This window comes from Elgaria multicarinata, chromosome 7 (genome assembly GCF_023053635.1).
Source record: "Elgaria multicarinata webbii isolate HBS135686 ecotype San Diego chromosome 7, rElgMul1.1.pri, whole genome shotgun sequence".
In the NCBI taxonomy this organism is placed as follows: Eukaryota; Metazoa; Chordata; class Lepidosauria; order Squamata; family Anguidae; genus Elgaria; species Elgaria multicarinata.
In genome coordinates, this window is record NC_086177.1 from 96,202,419 (window position 1) to 96,226,216 (window position 23,798).

Here is a 23,798-nt window from a genome sequence, read left to right on the forward strand (position 1 = left end):
AACAAAGGAAAGCAAAATTCGTAAGTAGGAACAGAGTTAAAGTCATCCTATCCCTTTATATTAACCCAATGCTCGTCGTTATCCACCTACACACACACACACACAGCCGTCTTCCGTTCCAGGAGGGGACATTGTACGGATAAAGCAAATGGCTGCCCCCACTGAGCCCAGAGGGAGCGGCCATTTCTTTTTTTCCGTACAGCGGCCCGCTCCCGGAAACGGAAACGACGGGAAGCCCAGCAGCACTCGGAGCTTCAAGTCGTAGCGCGCAGGAGTTTTACGCTGCTGGTTTGGGAGCGTTTAATTAAGTGACTCGAACACCACCACCACCACGGACCACCGAGCAACACCGGCCTGAGTGGGAAAGAGGAGACCAGCCCAGGGAATATCCGGCTGTCCGGTACGAATGAGGACACCCGGGGGACCACTAGGTAAATACACGCGCTCACACATCATCCCCCCTTTCAGTGAACGCTCCTGGGTGTATTTGAACATGCAGGTCTGGTTCAGACAACCCGCTAAACCATGCTGCTTAGTGGTTAAGCAGCATTAGGGTGACCACATAAAAAGGAGGACAGGGCTCCTGTATCTTTAACAGTTGCATAGAAAAGGGAATTTCAGCAGGCGTCATTTGTATATATGGAGAACCTGGGGAAATTCCCTCTTCCTCACCACAGTTAAAGCTGCAGGAGCTATACTAGAGTGACCAGATTTAAAAGAGGGCAGGGCACCTGCAGCTTTAACTGTTGTGATGAAGAGGGAATTTCACCAGGTTCTCCATATATACAAATGACACCTGCTGAAATTCCCTTTTCAATACAACTGTTAAAGATACAGGAGCCCTGTCCTCCTTTTCATATGGTCACCCTATGCAGCAGCATGGTTTAGCAGGTTGTCTGAACCCAAAGAGTGCCATGCTGGATCAGACCAAGGGTCCATCTAGTCCTGCACTCTGTTCACACAGTGGCCAGCCAGCACACCAAGGCCTAATCTATACCAAGCAGGATATTGCACCACGAAAGCGGTATATGGTATGTGTCAATGGGCCCCAGCAGTTGTCAACGCACTTCAATACCGCTATAAAGCAGTAGTGTGGCTCCTGCATTTTATATACTGCATTCATAGTGGTTGGTATAGATTAGGCCCATCCCTGGTCTATCCCAGCAGCACCCTCCCAACAATGTTCCCCAGCAACTAGTGTATACAGGCTCACGGCCTCTGATACTGGAGGTAGTACATAGCCATCAGGACTAGTAGCCACAGATAGCCTTTTCCTCTGCATTATTAACGGGGGAGAAACAGCTTTCCCCAACCTGGTGGTCTCCAGCCAGTCTTGCTGTGATGTTGAGTTCCCTTCATAAAAGTCTTAAAGGTTTCAAGAAACAGTTTTGCTTGCCAAGGTGAACCTCCTTTAAGAGGGTTAGGGTTGGATCCCTAAGTTGTGATTTATGGGACAGGTTAGTCATGACCTATGTCCTTTTGATTTCAGATGAAATTAATTGCAACTGACTGATTCTGTATCCAACCCTTTGTGTTATAGTGTGAAAATAGGCTGGATGTGCAAAAGCGTTCGTAAACCTAAATGTCAGAATAAATGCTATGAAGTGGGGTTGAAAGCATCATCTTCTTTGGGGGTGACAAACCATATAAGATCTTTGCTCCTGAGCATTGTATGCAAAGTTCAGTCATAGGCATAGCTCAGTGTGATAGTGCACATGCTCTGCATGCAGAAGGCCCAGGTTCAATCTCCGGCTTCTCTAGGTTGGGCGAGAGGGAAAGAATCCCACCTGAAACCCTGGAGAGCTGCTGCCACTCAGTGTTGACAATACTGGGCTTCATGGACCAGTGGCTTGACTCAGTATAACCAAAAATCAAAGGAGGAAAGCATCTAAGTCAGGTGAAAAGAAGGGAGAAACAGGTTCTCAGGATGCAAAGGATTTATTGATATAAAGCCCAATGCGTTTCGGCCTATGTCTTTTCAAAAGGCCTTCTTCAGGAGGTTGTAAGAAGTAGTCTGCAGATTTTCCTCTAACACCTGGCTAGTTGCCAGTGAGTATCAGATGACGCAGCCCAGTGTTAGAGGAAAATCTGCAGACTTCTTACAACCCCCTGAAGAAGGCCTTTTGAAAAGACACAGGCAGAAACGTGTTGGGCTTTATATCAATAAATCCTTTGCATCTTGAAAACTTGACTCAGTATAAAGCAGCTTCCTTTATTCCTGGGTTTTACTAGCAGCCCTTAAAACCTGCCATATTTTCTTACCTTGCATTTTAAAAAGAAATGGCTGGATTTCACTGGCAAATCCTGAAAGTGCCATGGTCCCTTACACCACTACAGGGTGTGAGGTAAGTTTGATAGCTCATGGTGGTCCACCTCATTCTATGTAATGATCTAATTCTATGTAAATAAAGTAAGCAAGACAAACATTAGGCCTTTTTTTAAAACACAACTCCAAAGCAATATTGGAAAGATGGCTACATAGAGCTGATAAGTCAGAATCTGACAATAAGCCTTCTGAATCATCTTCATCTTCAATGAGCAGTGCTTTGAAAGAAGTCCTGCGAGGTCTCGTGGCCAGTAGTTAGATGAGCTAAGCATGAGCTTAGTCAATAAACCCATTGGAAACGTATACAGTATACATGTACTTGGATAGAAGTCCCTTTTCATAGCCATGCTGACTGGATTGTTATGACACTTCTATAGTAAAGGCAGTGGGACTTACCTGTAGGAGTTTTGACTGAGAACTCTGAATTTGTAGATGGAGGAACCAAGCGTAGCTTACATTCAGTGTGTCCAACAGTGACATGTATATTTAGTAGAGAACAGTATAGTAAATTAAATATACACTACTAATGATAATGATGTGTACAGTCATGACCACATCATGCCAGTCGTTTTCCAACTTCACTGGCTGCCAGTCCAGGTCCGGGCCTAACTCAAAGTGCTGGTATTAACATTTAAAGCCCTAAACAACTTGGGTCCAGGCTATCTGAAGGAACGCCTCCTCCCATATGTACCTGCCCAGACCATAAGGTCATCCTCAGGGGTCCTTCTCCGTGAGTCCCTGCCAAAGGAAGTGAGGCAGGTAGCTACCAGGAGGAGGGCCTTCTCTGCTGTGGCACCCCAGCTGTGGAATGAGCTCCCTAAGGAGGTTCGCCTGGCACCTACACTGTATTCTTTTAGACGCCAGGTGAAGACCTTTTTATTCTCTCAGCATTTTAACAGTCTATAAATTCAGTTTTAACTTTGCTGTTTTAAATTTGTATTTCTGCACTGCTGCTGACTTTATCCTGGTTGTGCTTTTATATTGTATTTTATATCATGTTTTTATACTGTTTGTTTTATACTTTGAATGGTTTTAATTTTTGTGAACCGCCCCAGAAGCTTCAGCTATTGGGCGATATAAAAATGCAATAAATAAATAATTCCCCTCTCTTTTTCTGTGCAGTCTGATTCCACAAGGCAGCAAAATGTCCACACCACCTCTGTCAGGAGCAGGAATGCCCCCTGGTCCATTTTCAGGATCTCAGGCTCAAGCCGCACGGGAAGTGAACACTGCTTCTCTATGCCGCATCGGTCAAGAGACAGTGCAGGATATTGTATTTCGCACCATGGAGATCTTCCAGCTACTGAGAAATATGCAGGTGAGCAACACCAACAACTGTACCTTCCCTCTTAATACTGTTCCTGTTCTTACCTTTTGCGTAGATCTTGAATTGACGCAAAAAGGGATATAGTAGAAAGAGATGCTGACTTAGAAAGAGTTTGGTATTTGCTCTGATCCTGTAGGTCTGCTCTCTACGTCATTCTGATGGGGGTTGAGCAGATTTGGAGGTGAGGGGGGCTGGTTGCAGTGGGGAAATGGGAACTGGAGCCTGCATTAAATCAAAAGCCTTCTGTAAGTGGAAGGGCGCTGTTGGATACAATCTATGATATCTGGATTCTATATAACCAGTATTAGCAAAAATGTTTTAAAATGGGAGAAGGAAACTAAAAGAAAATGTTTCAGAGACTTCACAAAGTTCAGCAGAGGTTTGACTGTTAATTTAATCTGCTTTTGATTGTTTGTTAAATATCCATTAAGCTGAGTTTTCTCACACAGACTCATCAGGACTCTATCTTGACCCTCCTGTATTTGTCTTAAAGATCTGTCTTTTGCACATTTACTCAGAACCATGTTCCACTAAGTTCATTGGGACTTATGCCCTAGCAAGTACACATAGGATAGCAGCCTTAGTTTATTTTACATATTTGCAAGTATCTAGATGGACTTCGCTTTGAAGAACCTATTCCCTGCTAAATAATTTCTCCAGTGTGTTAGGAACAGGGCCTTCTTAGGAGTGGCTCTGATTTTCTGAAACTCCCAAAACAAGGTCACAGTGTTCATCACTTCCAGGTGTTTTTTTTTTTGGTGGGGGGGGGGTATGGTTCCCAAAAGTTATCTATTTTATATCCAGATAATTGTGTAGCTTTTTTGAAGTTCGATTTTTAATCTTTAATGGCCACTTTTTTATTGTGCTTTTATCTTTGATGTATTCTTAGGTCAATAAAAGAGAGGATAAAAATTGAATAAATAATAATATTGAATAAGTCAGAACAAGCTCTGCAGGTAGCATTAATAACTGTGTGTGTCTGTTTTTGCCAGATTTCTCCATACCTGTTAGGAAAGTAGATTATTAATTTTTTTAAAAAAAAATATGCCTCTTTTAATGTAACTGTAGATTTATTAATGTCCTTTTTAAAAAAAGAATGTTTAAATATTTCAGCTTCCAAATGGTGTCACCTATCATACGGGCACATATCAGGACAGATTGGGAAAGCTGCAAGAACATCTCCGTCAACTCTCGATACTTTTTAGGAAACTGAGACTAGTATATGACAAATGCAATGAAAACTGTGCAGGGCTTGACCCTATTCCAATAGAGGTAAGTGGAAGGAGGGAGGCACAGGTGTTTAGACCAGGGATGGGCACACGTCAGGCTTGTGGGACGTACTTTGACTTTTACTAATACCCCAAGGATCCACCAGCCAGAGCTGATGCACAAGAATCCTGAGCCCCGGAATTTGAGTGCCACACACAAATCCACTCCTGGTTACCCCAATTTTTCTTCATTTCAGCAGCATAATTTAGGGCAGGGAAGTATAGCCTGGCTGCTGCCGTTAAACTGTTGGGTGATGGAAATCCTTGCCGATTTACAGTAAACCATGTAGAGATTTGTCAATAGATCCAAACCTATATTCTGCCCACCCCTCGTTTAGATTGTGCTTTGTATTTCAGCAGTACTGTGCAATATACTGTGAAACATACTGTGAACCACATTTGCTGGTTGCTTGCTCTAACCTTGCATTGTAAAATCCACATATTTTCTGCTTATGCCTCTGGACGATGTGGTGAAGAAGAGGATGTTTTAAGGAGCATTTGTAAAAGAGGAGCCGTCTTAAATTTCCTAACTGTTCAAAAACAAATGACTATAAAAGAGCACATGCTGTTGAAAAGCTAGTGTTCCCTGTAAATTCATATTTCCCTTGACTGAATTGTTTTAGGGCATAGTTTTTCACACCTGATTCCCCGAGAAGCTCTCAATATATTTTAAACAGCAGCTTTGTTCACGTTGGCAGCAACTCATTCCTTATGTCGAAGAGGATGGTTTTAAGCATGATGACCGGGGAGCAGCCAGCCAGCTTCTCTTTGCTAGTGAAGAGAGAAGAGAAATCATGGAAGTGAACAAGGTAACAATTTAAATATCATTTGTATGCAGCAGATTTTTCTCTATAGGAGGCTCTTTTTTTACTAGTTTACTTGTACATCTTAACACATACTACTGACTCGCTGCAAATAAATAATCTAGAACATTTGCTGAATTATTGTTTATCTTTTATTTTTGGCATGCTGACCTGATTTGATAGAAAGCTTATAGATGAATGTTTCCTGTTCGGCAGCAGCTGAGCTGTCATTAGCAGCTCTAATTGTGACTCCTGCCTAAACTGTGGTGTTACGTATTGGAAAGAGCCAGTGTAGTGGCTAAGGTGTTGGACTGGGAGTCGGGAGATCTGGGTTCTAGTCCCCACTCGGCCATGGAAACCCACTGGGTGACTTTGGGCCAGTCACGGACTCTCAGTCCAGCCTACCTCACAGGGTGGTTGTGAGGAGGATTATGTATGCCGCCTAGGGTTCCTTAAGGAGGAAAAAAGGTGGGATATAAATGTAATAAATCAAATAATAAATAAAGGGAGATTCCCATTCTTATCTATCAGGAGTGCCCAATGTGACTTTGGGCCCTGAGAGCTGAGTCGGATGTCTGCTGGGATTTTATTTATTTATTTATTTATTTCATTTCATTTCATTTCTATACCGCCCAATAGCCGAAGCTCTCTGGGTGGTTCACAAAAATTAAAACCATGAAGAGCATAATAAAACAACCAACAATTTAAAAACACAAATACAAAATACAATATAAAGAGCACGACCAGGATAAAACCACACAGCAAAAATTGATATAGGTTAAAATAAATTAGGTGATAAAATACTGAAAAAATAAAAAGGTCTTCAGCTGGCGACGAAAGGAAAACAATGTAGGCGCCAAGCGAACCTCTCTGGGGAGCTTGTTCCACAGCCAGGGTGCCACAGCAGAGAAAGCCCTCCTCCTAATAGCCACCTGCCTCACTTCCTTCGGCAGGGGCTCACGGAGAAGGACCCCTGTGGATGATCTTAAAGTCCGGGCAGGCACATATGGGAGGAGGCGTTCCTTCAAATAACCTGGCCCCAAGCCGTTTAGGGCTTTCAATGTTAATACCATCACTTTGAATCCCGGACCTGGACTGGCAGCCAATGAAGCTGGAAAAGGACTGGCGTGATGTGGTCTCGTCGGCCAGTCCCTGTTAGTAACTGTGCTGCCCTGTTTTGTACCAGCTGAAGTTTCCAGACTGTTTTCAAAGGCAGCCCCACGTATAACGCATTGCAGTAATCCAAACGAGAGGTTATCAGAGCATGGATAAGCCTAGCTACAGTTATCCATGCTCTGATAACCTCTCGTTTGGATTACTGCAATGCGTTATACGTGGGGCTGCCTTTGAAAACAGTCTGGAAACTTCAGCTGGTACAAAACAGGGCAGCACAGTTACTAACAGGGACTGGCCGACGAGACCACATCACGCCAGTCCTTTTCCAGCTTCATTGGCTGCCAGTCCAGGCCTGCATGAGCCACTCTTGCACACGCTCTCTCATGTTCACCCCAGCAGCAATAGATCTTGTTCTTGTAGCTACAGCTTCTGTTCCATGCCCTTTTCTGCAACCACCTGAACTCTATGCCCACCCCAAAAAAGAAAAAAAATGCATTCTATAAATGTGCTCAATGATTTCTGCCATAGTAGCCTCGTTCCTAGAGCGTGCTAGGAAGCTAGCAGGAACAATCAACCACTGCTCCCTAGAATGCTCCTGGAACACTCTAGGAACAAGGTGTCTATGGGAGGAGGCATAAAGCCTGTTTGCACGCATAAGGTCCAGGTTCAATCCTCAGCATCTCCAGGTAGGGCTGGGATGGAATCCTGCCTGAAATCGTGGAGAGCCACTGCCAGTCAGTGTCATCAGTACTGGAATAGATGGTCCAATAGTCTGACTCAGAAAAGGCAGCTTTGTATGTGCCCATCTCCTTTTCCTTCTCTCCCTGGAGAGAACTCTGAGATTGGAAACCTTGGGAATTAATGAGATCTGGCTGCTTAACTGTCAGAAGAACTTGCATGCATGGACAGAGTGTTTGAAGTCCTCTCTAGCGTTTTGCACAATGTACCCTTGATGCTGTTGTGCTATAAAGCCCCTAATTAGTTTGCCTGCAGCTCACATAGTTCACATAGCTGGGTCACCGGCAGAATCCTGCCAATGAAGTGGACTTCAGAAGCCCTGATAGCCTGTGTTTTGTGCAGAGTCCTTGGGTTGGAACAAGCTATGAACACTACAGTAGGCCATCTTGTCTAAATCCCAGAGGGTGAACTGAAGGTCTGGGTAAAATGGCAATGAAACCCCTTCTTTGATCGTGAAATACATCTTGCAAAACGAAGCTAACTTTGCCATGGAGGAGGATGACTGTGCGAAACCTTCTCACAATTAACAGCCAACTTAACACAGCGGCCGAATTAGCATTTACTGTGAAGTTATTTGAAGTGATTTGTCTGTGCAGCCTGCCCTTGAGCCTACAAAGGTAAATGCGGAATTAATACTGGCCAAGATGTCCTTATGATAAAGTTGCTGAATAGGATGTGGAAATGTGGGACAAAAGGTCTGTGAGCACAATCCATTATCAAGCTCGGTTGAAATGAACAGGAATTGCAGCTCAAATGTATTTCATTAGTACAGGAAACATTCCAAAGAGAGCGTGCCTTGTACCCATTTCGGAAGGTAGTGGTATTAGTTCCTTAACAGCAAGAGAGAGAGAGAGAGAGTGTGTATGGTAGCACCTTGAAGACCAATATATTTAACACGCTATAAATTATCAGGTGCATGAAGTGTTCCCCTCTGTTGGCATGTGTGTGTGTAGGTAAATGCACCCAAGTCTTGAAAAAAGCATGTAAATGCCCGGGGTGAAAGGCTTTGATGTGTAAGACATACAGTCCGTGACCTTCCCATGCAAAGCTAATTTAAGATGTATATAGAAATATTGCAGGCATGGATGTTCAATTCCTGCAGCTGGTTAGAACTGTGTGAGGGGACATGCTGGCCATATCCACCTCCCCGTGACCAGCCCTCCTCTCCTTGCAGTGGGGGTCTGGTGCACTCCTGTAGCCTCCCTGCACGCTTGAGAAACTTGCCTGTGTGATTTGGAACCCTGCGTGATCATTTGCCCTTCTTCACCCACTGCCTGGTTAAACTGGAATTTGAAACAAGATGTAGTGACAGCCGCCAGTTTGGATGGGCTTAAAAGGGGATAAGTCCAATTCACGGCAGATGAGGCTAACACATCCCCACTTTCCATCATATGAGGTCCCTACATGCTACCTCCCGTATGAGAGGTAGTATGCCCATGAACCCCATTTGCTGGGAAACAGCAGCAGGATGGTGCTATTGCATTCATATACTACTTGTGGGCTTCCCATGGGCAGCTGGACTTGGTCTGATCCAGCATGGCTCTTCTTACGTTCTTATGTGTGAAGGGCAGTGAGGCCAGCTAACGGGATATGATAGAGGGGTGGAACTGGCAAACACAACCCCGCTTTCCACTATATGAGGTTCTAATCAGGTGTGTGAATAAAACTAAGAACTCAAGAACATAAGAAGAGCCATGCTGGATGAGACCAAGTGTCTAACTAGTCCAGCATTCTGTTCACACAGTGGCCAAGAAGCTGTTGACCAGGAACCCACAAGCGGGATATGAGTGCAACAGCACCCTCCCACCCATGTTCCCCAGCAACTCGTGCATATCAGCTTACTGCCTTGGATACTGGAGGTAGCACGTAGCCATCTGGGCTAGTAGCCATTGAGAGCCTTTTCCTTCTGCAATTTATCCAACCTCCTTTTAAAGCCATCCAAAGTGGTGGCCATAGCAAATTCCATAGTTTAACTATGTGCTGTGTGAAGAAGTCCTTTTATCTTTTCTAAATCCCTCCCAATCAACCTCACGGGGTGACCTTGGATTCTAGTATTATTAACGAGGGAGAAAAATGCCTCTCTATCCACATTCTCCACACCATGTATACTTCTGTACACAAGCTAGGGCTTGAACCTCTTGCATCTCTTGTCCTTTTGGCCCTACTGTTCCCTCTGTACTGACGTGTTTGTATGTGAGTGTGTGTATAATGTATCTAGAAATATGAAGGCCTAGGGGGGGAAATGCAAAAATTCAGGGGGGAAACCATTTCCCCCCATTTTTCCCCCCCAAGGGCCGTTTTTGTGTTTTTTCTGAAAAATTAGAAAAATTGATCAGCTATAAATTATGAAATATTTTTATTAGAATTTAAGACAAAGTATTTATATATTGTTCAGTGTTTACTCCCCACCCCCAAATTATTTCTAAAACAATGTAATGAGAACACTTTTATTGAAAAACTAGAGGTGTAAAGTGTCTGTTAATAATGAAGCCATGAGGGATTTTTAAAAAATTCTCTGTTAGAATCCCAGCTTAGTTATTTCTTTCGTTCTTTATTAAAATTATCGATCTAAAGTATATTTTACCGATTGACATTTATAGTCAGTTTCCCAACGTGTGAATAGAGTCACCACTTTCAATTCTTGACAATAAATGTGCATTCTTGACAATTTGGGTTTTGTTCTTTACAGTGTTGTTTCTGATGCCGCAGCAGCAGCGATTTAATGTAGCTCTAATCTATTTTGACAATAATTACAGATTTACTAACTGAATTTATGAAATGATAATTGTATGATCGAACTAAGTTATACATAAAATAACTTTAGGAACAGAAAGCCGCCTTTATCTTCCTAAAGCTGGCCTCCCCAACCTGATGCCCTCCAGATGTTTTGGATTACAGTGCCAAATATTGCTGACCATTTACCATGCTGCCTGAGGCTGGTTGGAGCTGAAATCCAAAATATCTGGGGGGCAACAGGTTGGGGAAGGCTGTCTTAAAGCAGCAACGTGAGTTTGCTTATTTCCCTCCCCTGCCCCCAATTTTACATTTTTCTCCCAAAATGAAAAAAAAAAATCCCCATAGCCTCAACATTTCTGAATTTTTTACATCTCTAAATGTATCCACTGAAGGTAAGAGTTCATGCATCAGATGCAGTGGGCCATAGTTCATGAAATCTTTTGCCCCACGAAATCTGTTAGTTTTTAAGGTCCCCAAACCCCAACTTCAAGTATAACCTGATGGGATCTGAGCTGGCGGTGACCGAACAAGAAAGAGGTCTTGGAGTTGTGGTGGACAGCTCGATGAAAATGTCCACCCAGTGTCCGCAAGCTGTAAAGAAAGCAAACTCCATGTTAGGCATTATAAGAAAAGGAATTGAGAATAAAATGGCCAGTATCATACTGCCCTTATACAAATCTGTGGTGCGACCACGCTTAGAAGACTGTGTACAGTTCTGATCACCACACCTAAAAAAAAGATAGAGCAGAAAAGGGCAACTAAAATGATTAAGGGGTTGGAGCATCTCCCCTATGAGGGAAAGTTGCAACAGCTGGGATTGTTTAGCTTGGAAAAAAAGAGATTTGGATTTGGCAGTGATAGAGTAAGAAAAATAATAACAACATTTTTGCTCGGGAGAATATTGGAAGAACATTTTATTTTTGTGTTTTTTGTTCGTTTTTGTTTTGTTTTTTGCTTTGTAATGTCTTTTATTTATTGGTGCTTGGAAATAATAAAAAGATTAAACCACGGAAAAAAGGAGGCTAAGGGGAGACATGATAGAGGTGTACAAAAGTATGCATGGTGTGGAGAATGTGGACAGGGAGACATTTTTCTCCCCCTCTCAAAATACTAGAACCCGGGGTCATCCCATGAAGCTGATTGGCGGGAGCTGATTGGTTCAGGACAAATAAAAGGAAGTACTTCTTCACACAGTGCATAGTTAAATGATGGAACTCACTACCACAAGATGTAGTGATGGCCACCAATTTGGATGGCTTTGAAAGGTGGTTGGATAAATTACTGGAGGCGAAGGCTATCAATGGCTACTAGCCCTGATGGTTGTGTGCTATCTCCAGTATTCGAGGCAGTAAGCCTGTGTGCACCAGTTGCTGGGGAACATGGGTGGGAGGGTGCTGTTACACCATGTCCTGCTTGTTCATCCCTGGCCAATGGCTGGTTGGCCACTGTGTGAACAGAGTGCTGGACTGGACTAGATCGACCCTCGGTCTGATCCAGCATGGCATTCTTACGTCCTTACTCTTGAGGGTTTTTTAATAGCTTTTCAAAGTAATTAAAAGTAACTTGGAAAAGTGAAGATTCACTTTACACAAATACACACACCAGTTTGACATTTCAGCTTCTGTCATTGCCAATTAGTGAGAAAAGGGTTGCTATGAAGCACTGTATTTCCATACAGGCATTGCTTAGGCACAGGAATAACACAACAGTATGTGAATTTAAAGAAAAGCAACTGTCAGTTCCCTCTAACCTGATGGTATAACTTTGCCTATAAAGGAAGATTTAATGTAACATGAATTTATGCACACTTACATGCATATTTTAACTATTAATATACTCTACTCTCTTTTTTGGTAGAGTGTATTGATCGCTTTATGGCATGTTTTGCCTTTGTTGTGCCCAAATGCTAATCTGTTTATCATCCTCCTTGGTGTGATCTTGTATGAGGAATTTCATAAATGTTTATGATGGAACCTAACCTCTTCCATAAAACGACTCAGGCATCCCTGCATTGAGATTTGTGCCTTGAAGCTTCTCGTACTTCTAAGACCCTCTTATTTTAAGGCCAGGTTGAATTTTTCCAAGATACAGCTGTGGAAAAAATATTTATCAACATTAGTAGACGAAGCCTTTTAATACTTCTCTCTGGATGGAATTTAGCTTGTCTGCGAGAAGCATAAATGAATGTTCTAACCACAAACTCCAAAGCTAATAAATACGTATTCCTATCACAACTTAGTCCTTTATCTACTCACCTGGGATTAAGCCCCCACTAATCTCTGTGGGACGTGGGTCTAAGTAGACATATATGGGATGGTGCTATCAGACATGGAAGTAATTTTGTGTTTTATGACTTTGTTCTTTTGCAGTATTTTCTGGCTAAAAAAAAAAGGATGAGCTGCCATGTTCTGTTAGGTGCTTCATTCTGTAACATTTACTTGGGTTCCACTAACCTGCTCCTATATGCATGCCTACATTGCTGTAAACTTGTAACAAATATTTGCTGTCAGAGGAAGGGTGTGTTTGGGTGCAATATCCACATTTCTCGGTAGACAGTCTCTAGTTAAGGAGAAGCCAATCTGGCTGGGCCTCCATAGAAATTGTACCCATAGATAAAGCTAGTGCAGAGCCTAGAATACTGGTCTGATGTGCTTTCCGTGGCTGAGACCACAGGGCTTTGCATATTTAGATGGGAAAATCTACAACTCCTGGCATTCCCCAACCAGCCATGGTTGCTGGGGAATGCTGGGAGTTGTAGGACTTTTTTTCCATTTAAACATGCATAGGATTGCGCCTTAAGTCAGAATTTGAAGTCTCTGGTAGTCTGCACCCTTTTATTCACTGGTCTTTGTGACTGGTACCAGCTTCTGTCCACTTAAAGACACAAGTAAACATAGATGGAGTAGGTGAAGTGGACTGCGTCCAGTTCTGTGCACCACACTTCAAGAAGGATGCAGACAAGCTAGAGTGTGTTCAAAGGAGGGCATTGAGGATGGTCAGGGGTCTAGAAACAAAGCCCTATGAAGAGAGACTGAAAGAACTGGGCATGTTTAGCCTGGAGAAGAGAAGAGGGGAGACATGATAGCACTCGTCAAATACTTAAAACGTTGTCACACAGAGGAGGGCAAGGATCTCTTCTTCATCCAGGTTTTGCAAGTTTCAAAAGTGGTGCTCAAATTGTAAGGAGCCAGAGAGATCTTATGAGGCTGTCACACAGAGGAGGGCCAGGATCTCTTCTCGATCCTCCCAGAGTGCAGGACACGGAATAACGGGCTCAAGTTAAAGGAAGCCAGATTCCAGCTGGACATCAGGAAAAACTTCCTGACTGTTAGAGCAGTACGACAATGGAACCAGTTACCTAGGGAGGTTGTGGGCTCTCCCACACTAGAGGCATTCAAGAGGCATCTGGACAGCCAACTGTCAGATATGCTTTAAGGTGGATTGCTGCATTGAGCAGGGGGTTGGACTTGATGGCCTTATAGGACCCTTCCAACTCTACTATTCTGTGATTCTATGACTGGGTTTACCATTTCTGGGTCATTATTTAATTTGCACTTCCCTGTCAATGAAGGGGCCCAACCCTATTACATTTTAAACTGGATTGGCTTAGCTGGAAGCCGTAATTGCCTTTTGCTGTACCCTAGTCAGGGTGATACTGTGTCAAGGGGATGCTTTCCCAGCATTTTACTGCTTGTGCTACATTTAAAGCCAGATCACCTAGGCAGCAGGTGGCATAGTACTGGGGAATGGTTTTCCAAGCTTCAGACCTTAGGCTATGCATATTCCAAGATTTGGCAGTTTTTTTGCAGTAGCCTAAGACAGCGTTCACCATCCGCAGCACTGTGTTAGTTACTGATAAATAGGGACAGAAATATTTCTGCTTGTGGTTGCTGTCGTCGGTTGCTTTCTCCAGACAGCAGGCTTGGTTTGCAGTTCCAAGCAGTCAAAGCAGATCTCTCTCCTGAGACTTTCCCCCACCCCAGTCCTTTATAATCCAGAAATAAATCTGGAAGCCCTCTGAGATGTTCCCATCGTCATCTGAATAATTTGAAATGTGTCGGTTTCTTTTGCCAAAAGAAAGCTTCTTCTTTCTTTCTTTTCATTTTTTAAATTAAAGGGCGGGGGGGGGGTCACCAGCTTGCAAGAGCTATGTTCTGGAAGCTTCTTCCCTTAATTAGCCATGTGACATGAAACTTCCCAAATGCCAATTTATACTTTTATTCTTTAGTTCACATGCATTGCACTTTCTGTGCATTCAAGGTGCCTTAGTTGTATTTTTATGCGGCTCCGTCTTCCACTGGTTAGTATGTGAATCCTTGGAAGAATAATCTACGTCACTCCCTTTGGAACACCCTGGAGAGAGCCTATAAAGACCCTGTTGTTTAAGATGGCCTTTTCTATGAATATAGGAGTCAGTCGGAATATATTTGTTTGTTCAATACAATACCACCTTTCTGCCAGGGTACCCAAGGAAGTTTACAATTTTAAAATACTGAAACAAACAAGCAAAGGTAACCAAAATTTCCTGGGGAGACCTCTGATTGAAGGTCTCCCCAGGAATAGATAAGATGAGATCTCTGGCCTGGGCTTCTCCTCTGCTCATGTTCTCAACAGCTCAGTTAAGTTGTGTGGTAACATTCGGCGGTCCTGGTTCTGGATGGGGCTGCCAGGTCCATTCCCAGACAGGATCAAGCTGCTGCACCTTCATCACAGCTCCTCACCCATTTTCTTCCTTGCCTGCATAGGGCAAAAATAAAGATTTTTCCAGCCATAGCAGGACGGTGCACAAGGAGACCAGTGAAGGAGGTGTCATTCTCTCTCAATGGCTCAGAGCTTTTAAAGGTATAAGCAGAATCACAGAATAGTAGAGTTGGAAGGGGCCTGTAAGGCCATTGAGTCCAACCCCCTGCTCAATGCAGCAGCACAGTCTCTTCATGGACAAGTTCTTCATACCCCCAGTGGTAGACGTTCTTCTTTACATGAGGTAGTAGAGCAGCCTGTCCCCAACTAGGTATCCTCCAGTTGTTTTGGACTACAACTCCCATCTTCTTTGGCCATTGGCCATGTTGGCTGGGGCTGATGAGAAGAGCAGACCAAAGTATCTGGAGGGTACAAGGTTGGGGCAGGGGGCAGGCTGTAGTGGAGAGAACACAAGACTGATGGTTTTTGTTCATATGGTGTTGATTGCGACAATTGCTCCGTGCATCACAACAGTTAATTGCTACGGCTAATATTGGTTATTATAGTGGTTGGTTGTGCACACACTCTCTTCTCAGGTATTACACAAGGCTGGCATCACAGCAACTGTAATAAAATGATTGGGTAGATGAGGCCAAATGGTTGCATAAAAGCCTTCCATGTTTATTGCTGCTAATGCTGAAAGCAACAGGGGCGGGGGGAAAGTTTCACATGTCCTCTGCCAGAAAAAAAGATATATAAATCAATATTATAAAATTAGTTCACTTAGAACCATACTTCTTTTCTCCATTTGGAGTTCTGAAATCATACACTTTGGGTAGCCCGATTATCGCACTGGGGCTTCTTGCAAGTAAGTGGTTTCCAAATTGCCTTGTTAAGTCATATATATATATATATATCCCCACTAACTGGTGCTCGTTCGTATCTTAAAAAGGCATCTCCACAGCGTTCTCTATGTATGTCAAAATAATGGGAGAAGAAAAGATGGAAAGCACTATGGTTCCACACTTTTTTTAAAAAAAAAGACAGAAAAAATTTGTCCAGATAACTTGAGTTTATTTCCCATCCACCCCAACGCCTTCCCCACCTCACCTAAAATTTAGGAAATGGGTATCTCATTGCAACTTTGCTACAGGGGCTTTATTCCAAGTTACAATAACTGAAATGTAACTAAACTTGGCAGTTTGAAATAGTCTTTCCGCTAGATATCAGGGAGTACTTCATACATTAGATTGTGTGCGTGCGTGTGCATATAATTCTGGTGGCAATTCTCTAAGTAGACATTCCTTGCAGCATCTGGCCACTTATTCAGCTTATACAGACACTGCAGACTACAGTATGGGAAAAATGATGTGGGGGGGGGGGGGAGAGAGAGAATGCATGATCACTGCCATCTACCATAACTTATTTGCGGCTATGTTGCATGGTCACCACAGGCCACTGTAACTTATTTGTGGTGTGTGACAGCAGCCATTTTAAATATTAACACCCAGCGGGTGTTAAATGCTGGGACGGATGGAGACTGAACTGACTTGGGCGGTTGGAATACTGGTGAAGCAAGCTGGGAGTGAGGCATGGGTCTCGGGTGACAGAGGGCCAGAGGCAGGAGGCAGATCCAGGAAACAGGCACAAGGTCAGACATAGGTTCAGGGTCCAAGCAAGGGCTAGAGGCAGAAGAGAAATTCAGTCAACAAGCAGGCAAGGTCCAGGCAGGGATCAAAGCAAGCGGCAGAATCCAAGAGGAACAGAGTCCAAACAAGGGCCAGAGGCAAAAGTCAAAGGTAAAGCAAGGTTCAGGCACGTACCAGGTAGCAAAGGGGGCAGAGGCATGGTCGCGACAAGCAAGCGGTCCTGCGAGGTGAGGCAAGAGCTGTGGTAGCAAATGGTCAGGAACCAGCTGCAGCTAGCATGAGAGACCGTGTTGCTGTGGCAAAGGCTGAAGGTGAAATGCAGCTCTTATATAGGCCTTTCCTGCAGCTTCCAGCTGTTCCGTATGAGCCCACCTGGGAGTGCCTGCTGGTCTGGGCCTGAACCCTGCAAGGCTTTCCAAGCCAGGGCTCGCATCCTGCGAAGCCCTGCAGCTGGTTATATGGAATGCTGCCGCCAGATGGTGCTGCAGGACAGGACAGATCCTGACACATGGGTTGTCTTGTCATCCATACACAGGCAGCAGGGGTTGTTTGAGGGTTGAACAGCTTTCAGATAACCCTACAAGGGGGGGATTGCCCAAATGGTCGCCACCGTATGCCACAACCCACCATGGCTTAAATAAGCTATAGTAGGCGGTAATTATGCGAACCCTTGTAGAACAGTAGATACAGGTTTTCAGCATTCCTGTGAGATTGAGAGACAGTACTTCAATGCCCCCATTGGAAATAGGGTACCACTTTGTGGCAAGCCAATTTCCCATAAGTTAAGTTTAAAAAGTCTTATGAAATAAAATTAAAATCCCGGAGGGACAGGAAGCCTGGCAGGTGCCGAGAAAGCTTAACGTGGGCATATTGGTGGCCATGGGCACCACGTTGGAGACCCCAGGGTATACAGCTGTCTGGCAAAGCAAAGGTGATTCTGTCATTTTGACAATCCCCTTCTGCGTCGTGGGGTTCGAAGCTTCTTTTTCTTTTCTTTATTTAAGCATGTGGTATCGAGTGTAATCTATTACGTGGAATATGCCTGAAATACATCCAGCGTAGCAGCCTTTCCATCAAGTCCGTAGCAGCTGTGGAGTACACTGCCGTGCTCAGAAGTGTTTTCTCTGCACTTCAAACTATGTCAAGTGCTCCCAAAAACACCAAAATAAAAAAAAAACCACTGGAAGCCATGAAGTTTAAAATTCACAGCATGGTGCAGAATTCTTTTCACAGTCCAGAGCAAATCCCATCGGGGCAATTCAGAAGCAAAGCCACGCAGCGTGTAGCATTAAAATCTGAGGAGTTGCACCCCGGGAAGTGCATTCATGGTGTAAAATGTGCCTGAGTTGGCATGGCTCCTGTCTTCCACAGCAAATCCACATGGAGCTTGCTAACTAACCCAGGAGGAAAAATGCTATGCAGCCAAACCAAATTGAACATTATTAGTTTGGGGCTAAATATAAAATGGGTTAGGGTTGGGGGGAAAAAATGGGGATTAAGTTCTTTATGCAGAAAGACCTAAGTGACATCACACTGTGAGACAGAAATTGCAAGCACCTCACCGCTCGATCACAGTGGAAGCATGTAGACGAAGCAATAATTCCTGGTCTCGGCAAGACTGAAAAGCTCCGATTCTGTTTCACAGTCAGGTCAAACACAACTTTGTGGCAACCATTTTAATTCATGGTAACAGCAATGACTTGTTCCAGGCTTATTTCATAGTACTAGTTAACATCCTTGTATGAAGAATGGGATCACTTTTGGTTGCCATGAGTTTGCTTGGCCATTTGTAGGTTTTCCTTTTCTTGCTTTCTTAAACATTATTAAGGCTGCAATCCTATTTCTGAATCTGAGCAGGGTGGATTTGATTTAATTCATGATTTGCATCGCTCCTCTGAAGGACACAATTTTCCTGATTTAAATCACTAGTGAGGAAAATTCTATTTAATCATCATTTTAAATAGAAGTACATTAATGTTTAATATAACCATAACACATATTCAGAGATGGAGGTTTCATTAGAAGATAGGTACACACTACGCATTTATTCTGAATTATTTTTCACAGTAATTTTCATCAAGAAAATAGGATGATTATGTGGTCATTTTAGCACTAAAGCGGAATGAACTTGTGAAGTCATTCAGGAGTTGAGCCAGCTCCAACGCCTCAATCATGATAATTTTGTCATGATGTGCCAGAATCGCCACCACCAAACAGGCTTTTAAATTGTACCAATAAGTTCATTTATTCTTTTGGTTAGTTTTCTTCTTTAACGAACAACAATGTTACAAACACACACATGGAATTTTAGGATGGTTTTAGATATTTCAGTTTTTCGATAAATGTAAAGTTCTTTAAAAAAAAAAAGATGTAGGCAATTTCAACCACTGCAGGGCAAGAAACAAAATCTTCCCAAATGGGGACTCCTTTATGGTTTGCCTCTGCCATGCTAGGTATTTTCCTTCTACAGTGGAGGATACATGCAGCAGAAGATTCCTCAAGGGTCTGGGGTGGAGGATTATGTTCTGTTCACTTTTGGTTTCACTTTACAGTCCCCTCCCCTATCCCTTGTATTTATATTCAGACTCCTCCTTTTTCAGATCTACCCCGTCTCCCCAAATCCTGTATTCACTGACGTTCTCTATCATTGCACTTAGAGGTACTGTTAGCAAATCTGGCCAGCTAGGTGATGTTCACTCTGTTCTGGACGGGGTTGCACTCCCCTTAAAGGATTCTGTTCACTTTTGGTTTCACTTTACAGTCCCCTCCCCTATCCCTTGGATTTATATTCAGACTCCTCCTTTTTCAGATCTACGCCGTCTCCCCAAATCCTGTATTCATTGACGTTCTCTATCATTGCACTTAGAGGTACTGTTAGCAAATCTGTCCGGCTAGGTGATGTTCACTCTGTTCTGGACGGGGTTGCACTCCCCTTAAAGGATTCTGTTCACTTTTGGTTTCACTTTACAGTCCCCTCCCCTATCCCTTGTATTTATATTCAGACTCCTCCTTTTTCAGATCTACCCAGTCTCCCCAAATCCTGTATTCACTGACGTTCTCTATCATTGCACTTAGAGGTACTGTTAGCAAATCTGTCCGGCTAGGTGATGTTCACTCTGTTCTGGACGGGGTTGCACTCCCCTTAAAGGATTGGGTTTGTAGTTTGGGGGTGCTCTTGGATCCAGAGCTGTTACTTGAGGCACATGTGAACTCAGTGGCAAAGAGCACCTTTTATCAGCTTAGGCTGATATATAACTGCGTCCTTATCTGTACAGAGATAGCCTAGCTACAGTTATCCATGCTCTCATAACTTCTCGTTTGGATTACTGCAATGCGTTATACGTAGGGCTGCCTTTGAAAACGGTCCGGAAACTTCAACTGGTACAAAACAGGACAGCACGTTTATTAACAGGGACTGGCCAATGAGACCACATCACGCCAGTCCTTTTCCAACTTCTCTGGCTGCCGGTCCAGTTCCGGGCCCGATTCAAAGTGCTGGTATTAACATTTAAAGCCCTAAACAGCTTGGGGCCAGGCTATCTGAAGGAATGCCTCCTCCCATATAATAATAATAATAATAATAATAATAATAATAATAATAATAATTTATTTCTTACCTGCCCCTCCACTTGGGGGTCCTTCTCAGTGAGCCCCTGCCAAAGGAGGTGAGGCAGGTGGCTACCTGGAGGAGGGCCTTCTCTGCTGTGGCACCCCGGCTGTGGAATAAGCCTCCTAAGGAGGTTCGCCTGGCACCTACACTATATTCTTTCAGATGCCAGGTGAAGACCTTTTTATTCTCTCAGCATTTTAACAGTCTATAAATTTAATTGTAACTTTGCTGTTTTAAATTTGTATTTCTGCACCGCTGCTGATTTTATCCTGGTTGTGCTTTTATATTGTATTTTATATCATGTTTTTATACTGTTTGTTTTATACTTTGAATGGTTTAATTTTTGTGAACCGCCCAGGGAGCTTCAGCTGTTGGGCAGTATAAAAATGCAACAAATAAATAAATAGGGAGAGGCAAGGCTGAGAGAGAGAGAGAGAGAGAGAGAGAGAGAGACTCTTCTGTATACCACTTGCACTGCAGAATAGGACTGATCAGGTTATCTCCATAAACTCCTGTTAACATATTCATAGAATACAATTAGAACTGGTATAATTAGTATTCATGAAGATACCTTTGATCTAGGCTCTTTTTTTAACTAATTGTTTTCAGAAAATTTCAAAGTCTAGTTTAAATTTTAAAAATCCGATTTTAAAAAAAAGAAATAGATTAAAAATGTTAAAAAATCTTTATTTATTTATTTTAAAAAATGATTTTTATGAACCCTGCTTCTGAGTAGAAGCGCTTAGTATTGTACTGTAGTTGTCATACAGGCTTCTGTAATAAATCAATGCTAGGCTCATGCATGATGGTTATCTGTTAAAACAATGGGCAAATACAGGTGCAGGTCGATCGGTGAAAGCACTAGTAGGCAGGAACTGAGTGTGTTAGTCTTCTCTTTCTATCTCAGTTCCTAAGATTTATTTGTGGATCTTCCAAAGCTTAATAGAATTCTACATGATTAGGCATTTTCACTTGAGGGCCTTCGTTTCAGCCGTAAATCAAGCTTGAGATGTATTGGCAAAGCTATTTAGGAAGCTGGCATGGCTCTTTCTCTGTGGTTGCACCTCCTGCTAGAAATCTTCCCAATTCCTAAACATCATTCTTACCCAAAGTATGGCCCTCATGTACACTAGCCACATGAAGAGGCAGTACGGAGGTTGCAGCGCCTTGTCCCTCAGGTCGCACAGCATTTCCTGGCTCCTTGGGTTAAGGATGAACCTCTGCAGCTTTTTCTATCCATGTAGGCTCCCCTGACAATTTGGAACACTGGGCCCTTAATTGCGGGAGCTTCCACGGATAGAAACGTCTCCACTGTGTCCGTGTTGCCTCTGCTTCAGAAACACCTGAACAGGGCTTGTGTTAGCTTCATACCCATATGCCTGTTCCTCTGGACCAGCCTTCCCCAACTTGGTGCCCTCCAGGCGGGTTAAACTTCAGCCCCGTGTTCCCCAGCCACCATGACCATTGGTCCTGCTGGCTGGGGATGATGGGGCTTGTAGTCCAACACACCCGGAGGGCGCCAGGTTGGAAGGGCTGCTCTAGATTCTGGGTCAAAGTATGTTTACAAATATGGAAATATAATCTTTCAAGCATAAGATTTGATGCTCTGTTCCTGGGGTGGGTAATTTTTGACCCTGCAGATGTTTTGGCCTATAGCTCCCATTGGCCCTAGCGAGCCTAGCCAATAGTGAGTGATCCTGGGACCTGTGAGCCAAAACATCCGGAGGGCCCATACTTTGCCCAACCGTGCACTGATCCAATTACACCTGGAAACTGCATTGTCTGCAATTGGGAAATCAATTGCACACTATACGTCCCTATAGTGTGTCCAAACTCATTGCTCTCTTGAGTCATGATCATCAGCCATTAATCTGGGGCTCTCTGCCTTGATGCTGCCTCTTTGGCACTGCATCCTAGACCTCCGTGCTGCCCTGTATTGCGCCGTTTTCCTAATTAAAATTCAAAACATGTTGCCTGAACAAACACCGTCATTGACAAAACTTTTTTCTTTCTTTCCACAGAAACTGAAACAGAAGAATCAACAGCTGAAGCAAATCATGGATCAATTACGGAATCTCATCTGGGACATAAATGCCATGTTGGCAATGAGAAACTGAAATATGTTTTCTCTTTTTCTCATTATGGTAGTTGATTTTATTTGCTAGGGGAAAATATAAGTATTTTCTAAGAACGTATTCCTTCCCTCCGCTGTCTTTATCCCAGTAGTGTACAGTCTTTTGAAATAGCCAAACCTAAGAAGATGTTAATATGTATAAAAATCAGTGTAATACAATATTTGTAACCCATTTGTTCTATTTTGATTATGAATGTTGAAGTCTTGGTAAGGTGTTGCTTTTTCCCCCTTTTTAATTAATGAGTTCAGTATAAATGTAAGCTTTATTTTTAAGACCAAGTTGGGCAGCTTGTACTGATCTTTTGCTGGCATTCTCTTTTACCTTAAATGGTAGGGGCTTAACTTCAAGGAGGAGGGAGCCAAAGAACAGCTGTGTAGAAAAGAGAATGCACACTTTGTTCTCAACAAGAACTGTGCTGGAATGATCCATGCAGTATTGGTTTTGTTGTTTAAAAACCCAAACAAAAACACAAACCCTTTCATCGCTTTCTTTCAAGGAGTGAAAACTTTAAAACTAAACCAAAGCAATTGGAATCTGTTCATCTGCAATGCCAACTCAATCCTGATGATTGAAAAAGTCTTAAGACTCAAATAGAAACAAGAAGAAAATATCGAAAGGTGCTTTAGGAGAAGGAGGCTAGTTTTAGGCTGGGCTCACACACCACACTAACCCCTGGTGGGTGGCAAGTAACACTGGGTAGGTGGTTATGCAAACAACCTACTGTGCTCCTGACAGACGATCAGGCAAACAAGTTACTTAGAGTATTTCACACACACTCTCTGGCCGCTTCTCTTCCTGTAGTCTTTCCTCCAGCTGGGCAGGTTCCCCAGCTTCTTTTGCGGCAGGAGTAGAGGTTACTTGAGAGGAGTAGAGTGGCAGCGGTGTTTTGGATGCTCTTGCCAGGCAGCTCTGTAGGCAATCTCCGTAACCCACGCTGGTGCGACAGACAACACACTAACCTACCATAGATAAAATAACCCTTACTGCAGACCATGGGTTCTCAGGGTGGCTTAGTTTGGGGAAATAACCCACCGGGGCGAGGGGGGATATCCCTCAGACAATATTGCATCTTGGGTTATTCCAGAAAATAAACTATCGCAGGTTAGTGTGTTGTATAACCCCAGTCTACTCTCAGAACTGGCTCAGTAGTTCTCTTCTATTTCTAATTTCTTTTCAGATCACCAAACAACCCAGGAATACCCCATTCATGGGTTGTTGCTGTGACATGCAAATCTGCCACTCTTGGGTTGTTGAGGGAGAAACAAGCCAGAGTTTTAACACATGCTTAATTAAATTCTGGGTTGATCCTCCCTCAACAACCCAGAGTGCCGGGTTTTCCAATCACATCACATCAACAACCCATGAACATTCTTGGCTGTTCAGTGACACACACACACCCGAAAAAAAAGT

At 43.3% G+C, this 23,798-nt stretch overlaps 1 protein-coding gene across 1 annotated transcript; it reads left to right on the top strand.

Moving 5' to 3' along the window:
• The first annotated feature begins 263 nt into the window (after positions 1-263).
• MED30 (mediator complex subunit 30) lies at positions 264-22,861 on the top strand. The gene is made up of 5 exons (XM_063131079.1): positions 264-431; positions 3,449-3,644; positions 4,767-4,925; positions 5,620-5,730; positions 22,275-22,861. Exons 2-5 carry the CDS (start codon positions 3,471-3,473, stop codon positions 22,368-22,370), a joined length of 540 nt encoding a protein of 179 aa, XP_062987149.1. The 5' UTR covers positions 264-431; positions 3,449-3,470; the 3' UTR covers positions 22,371-22,861.
• The last annotated feature ends 937 nt before the right edge of the window (positions 22,862-23,798 follow it).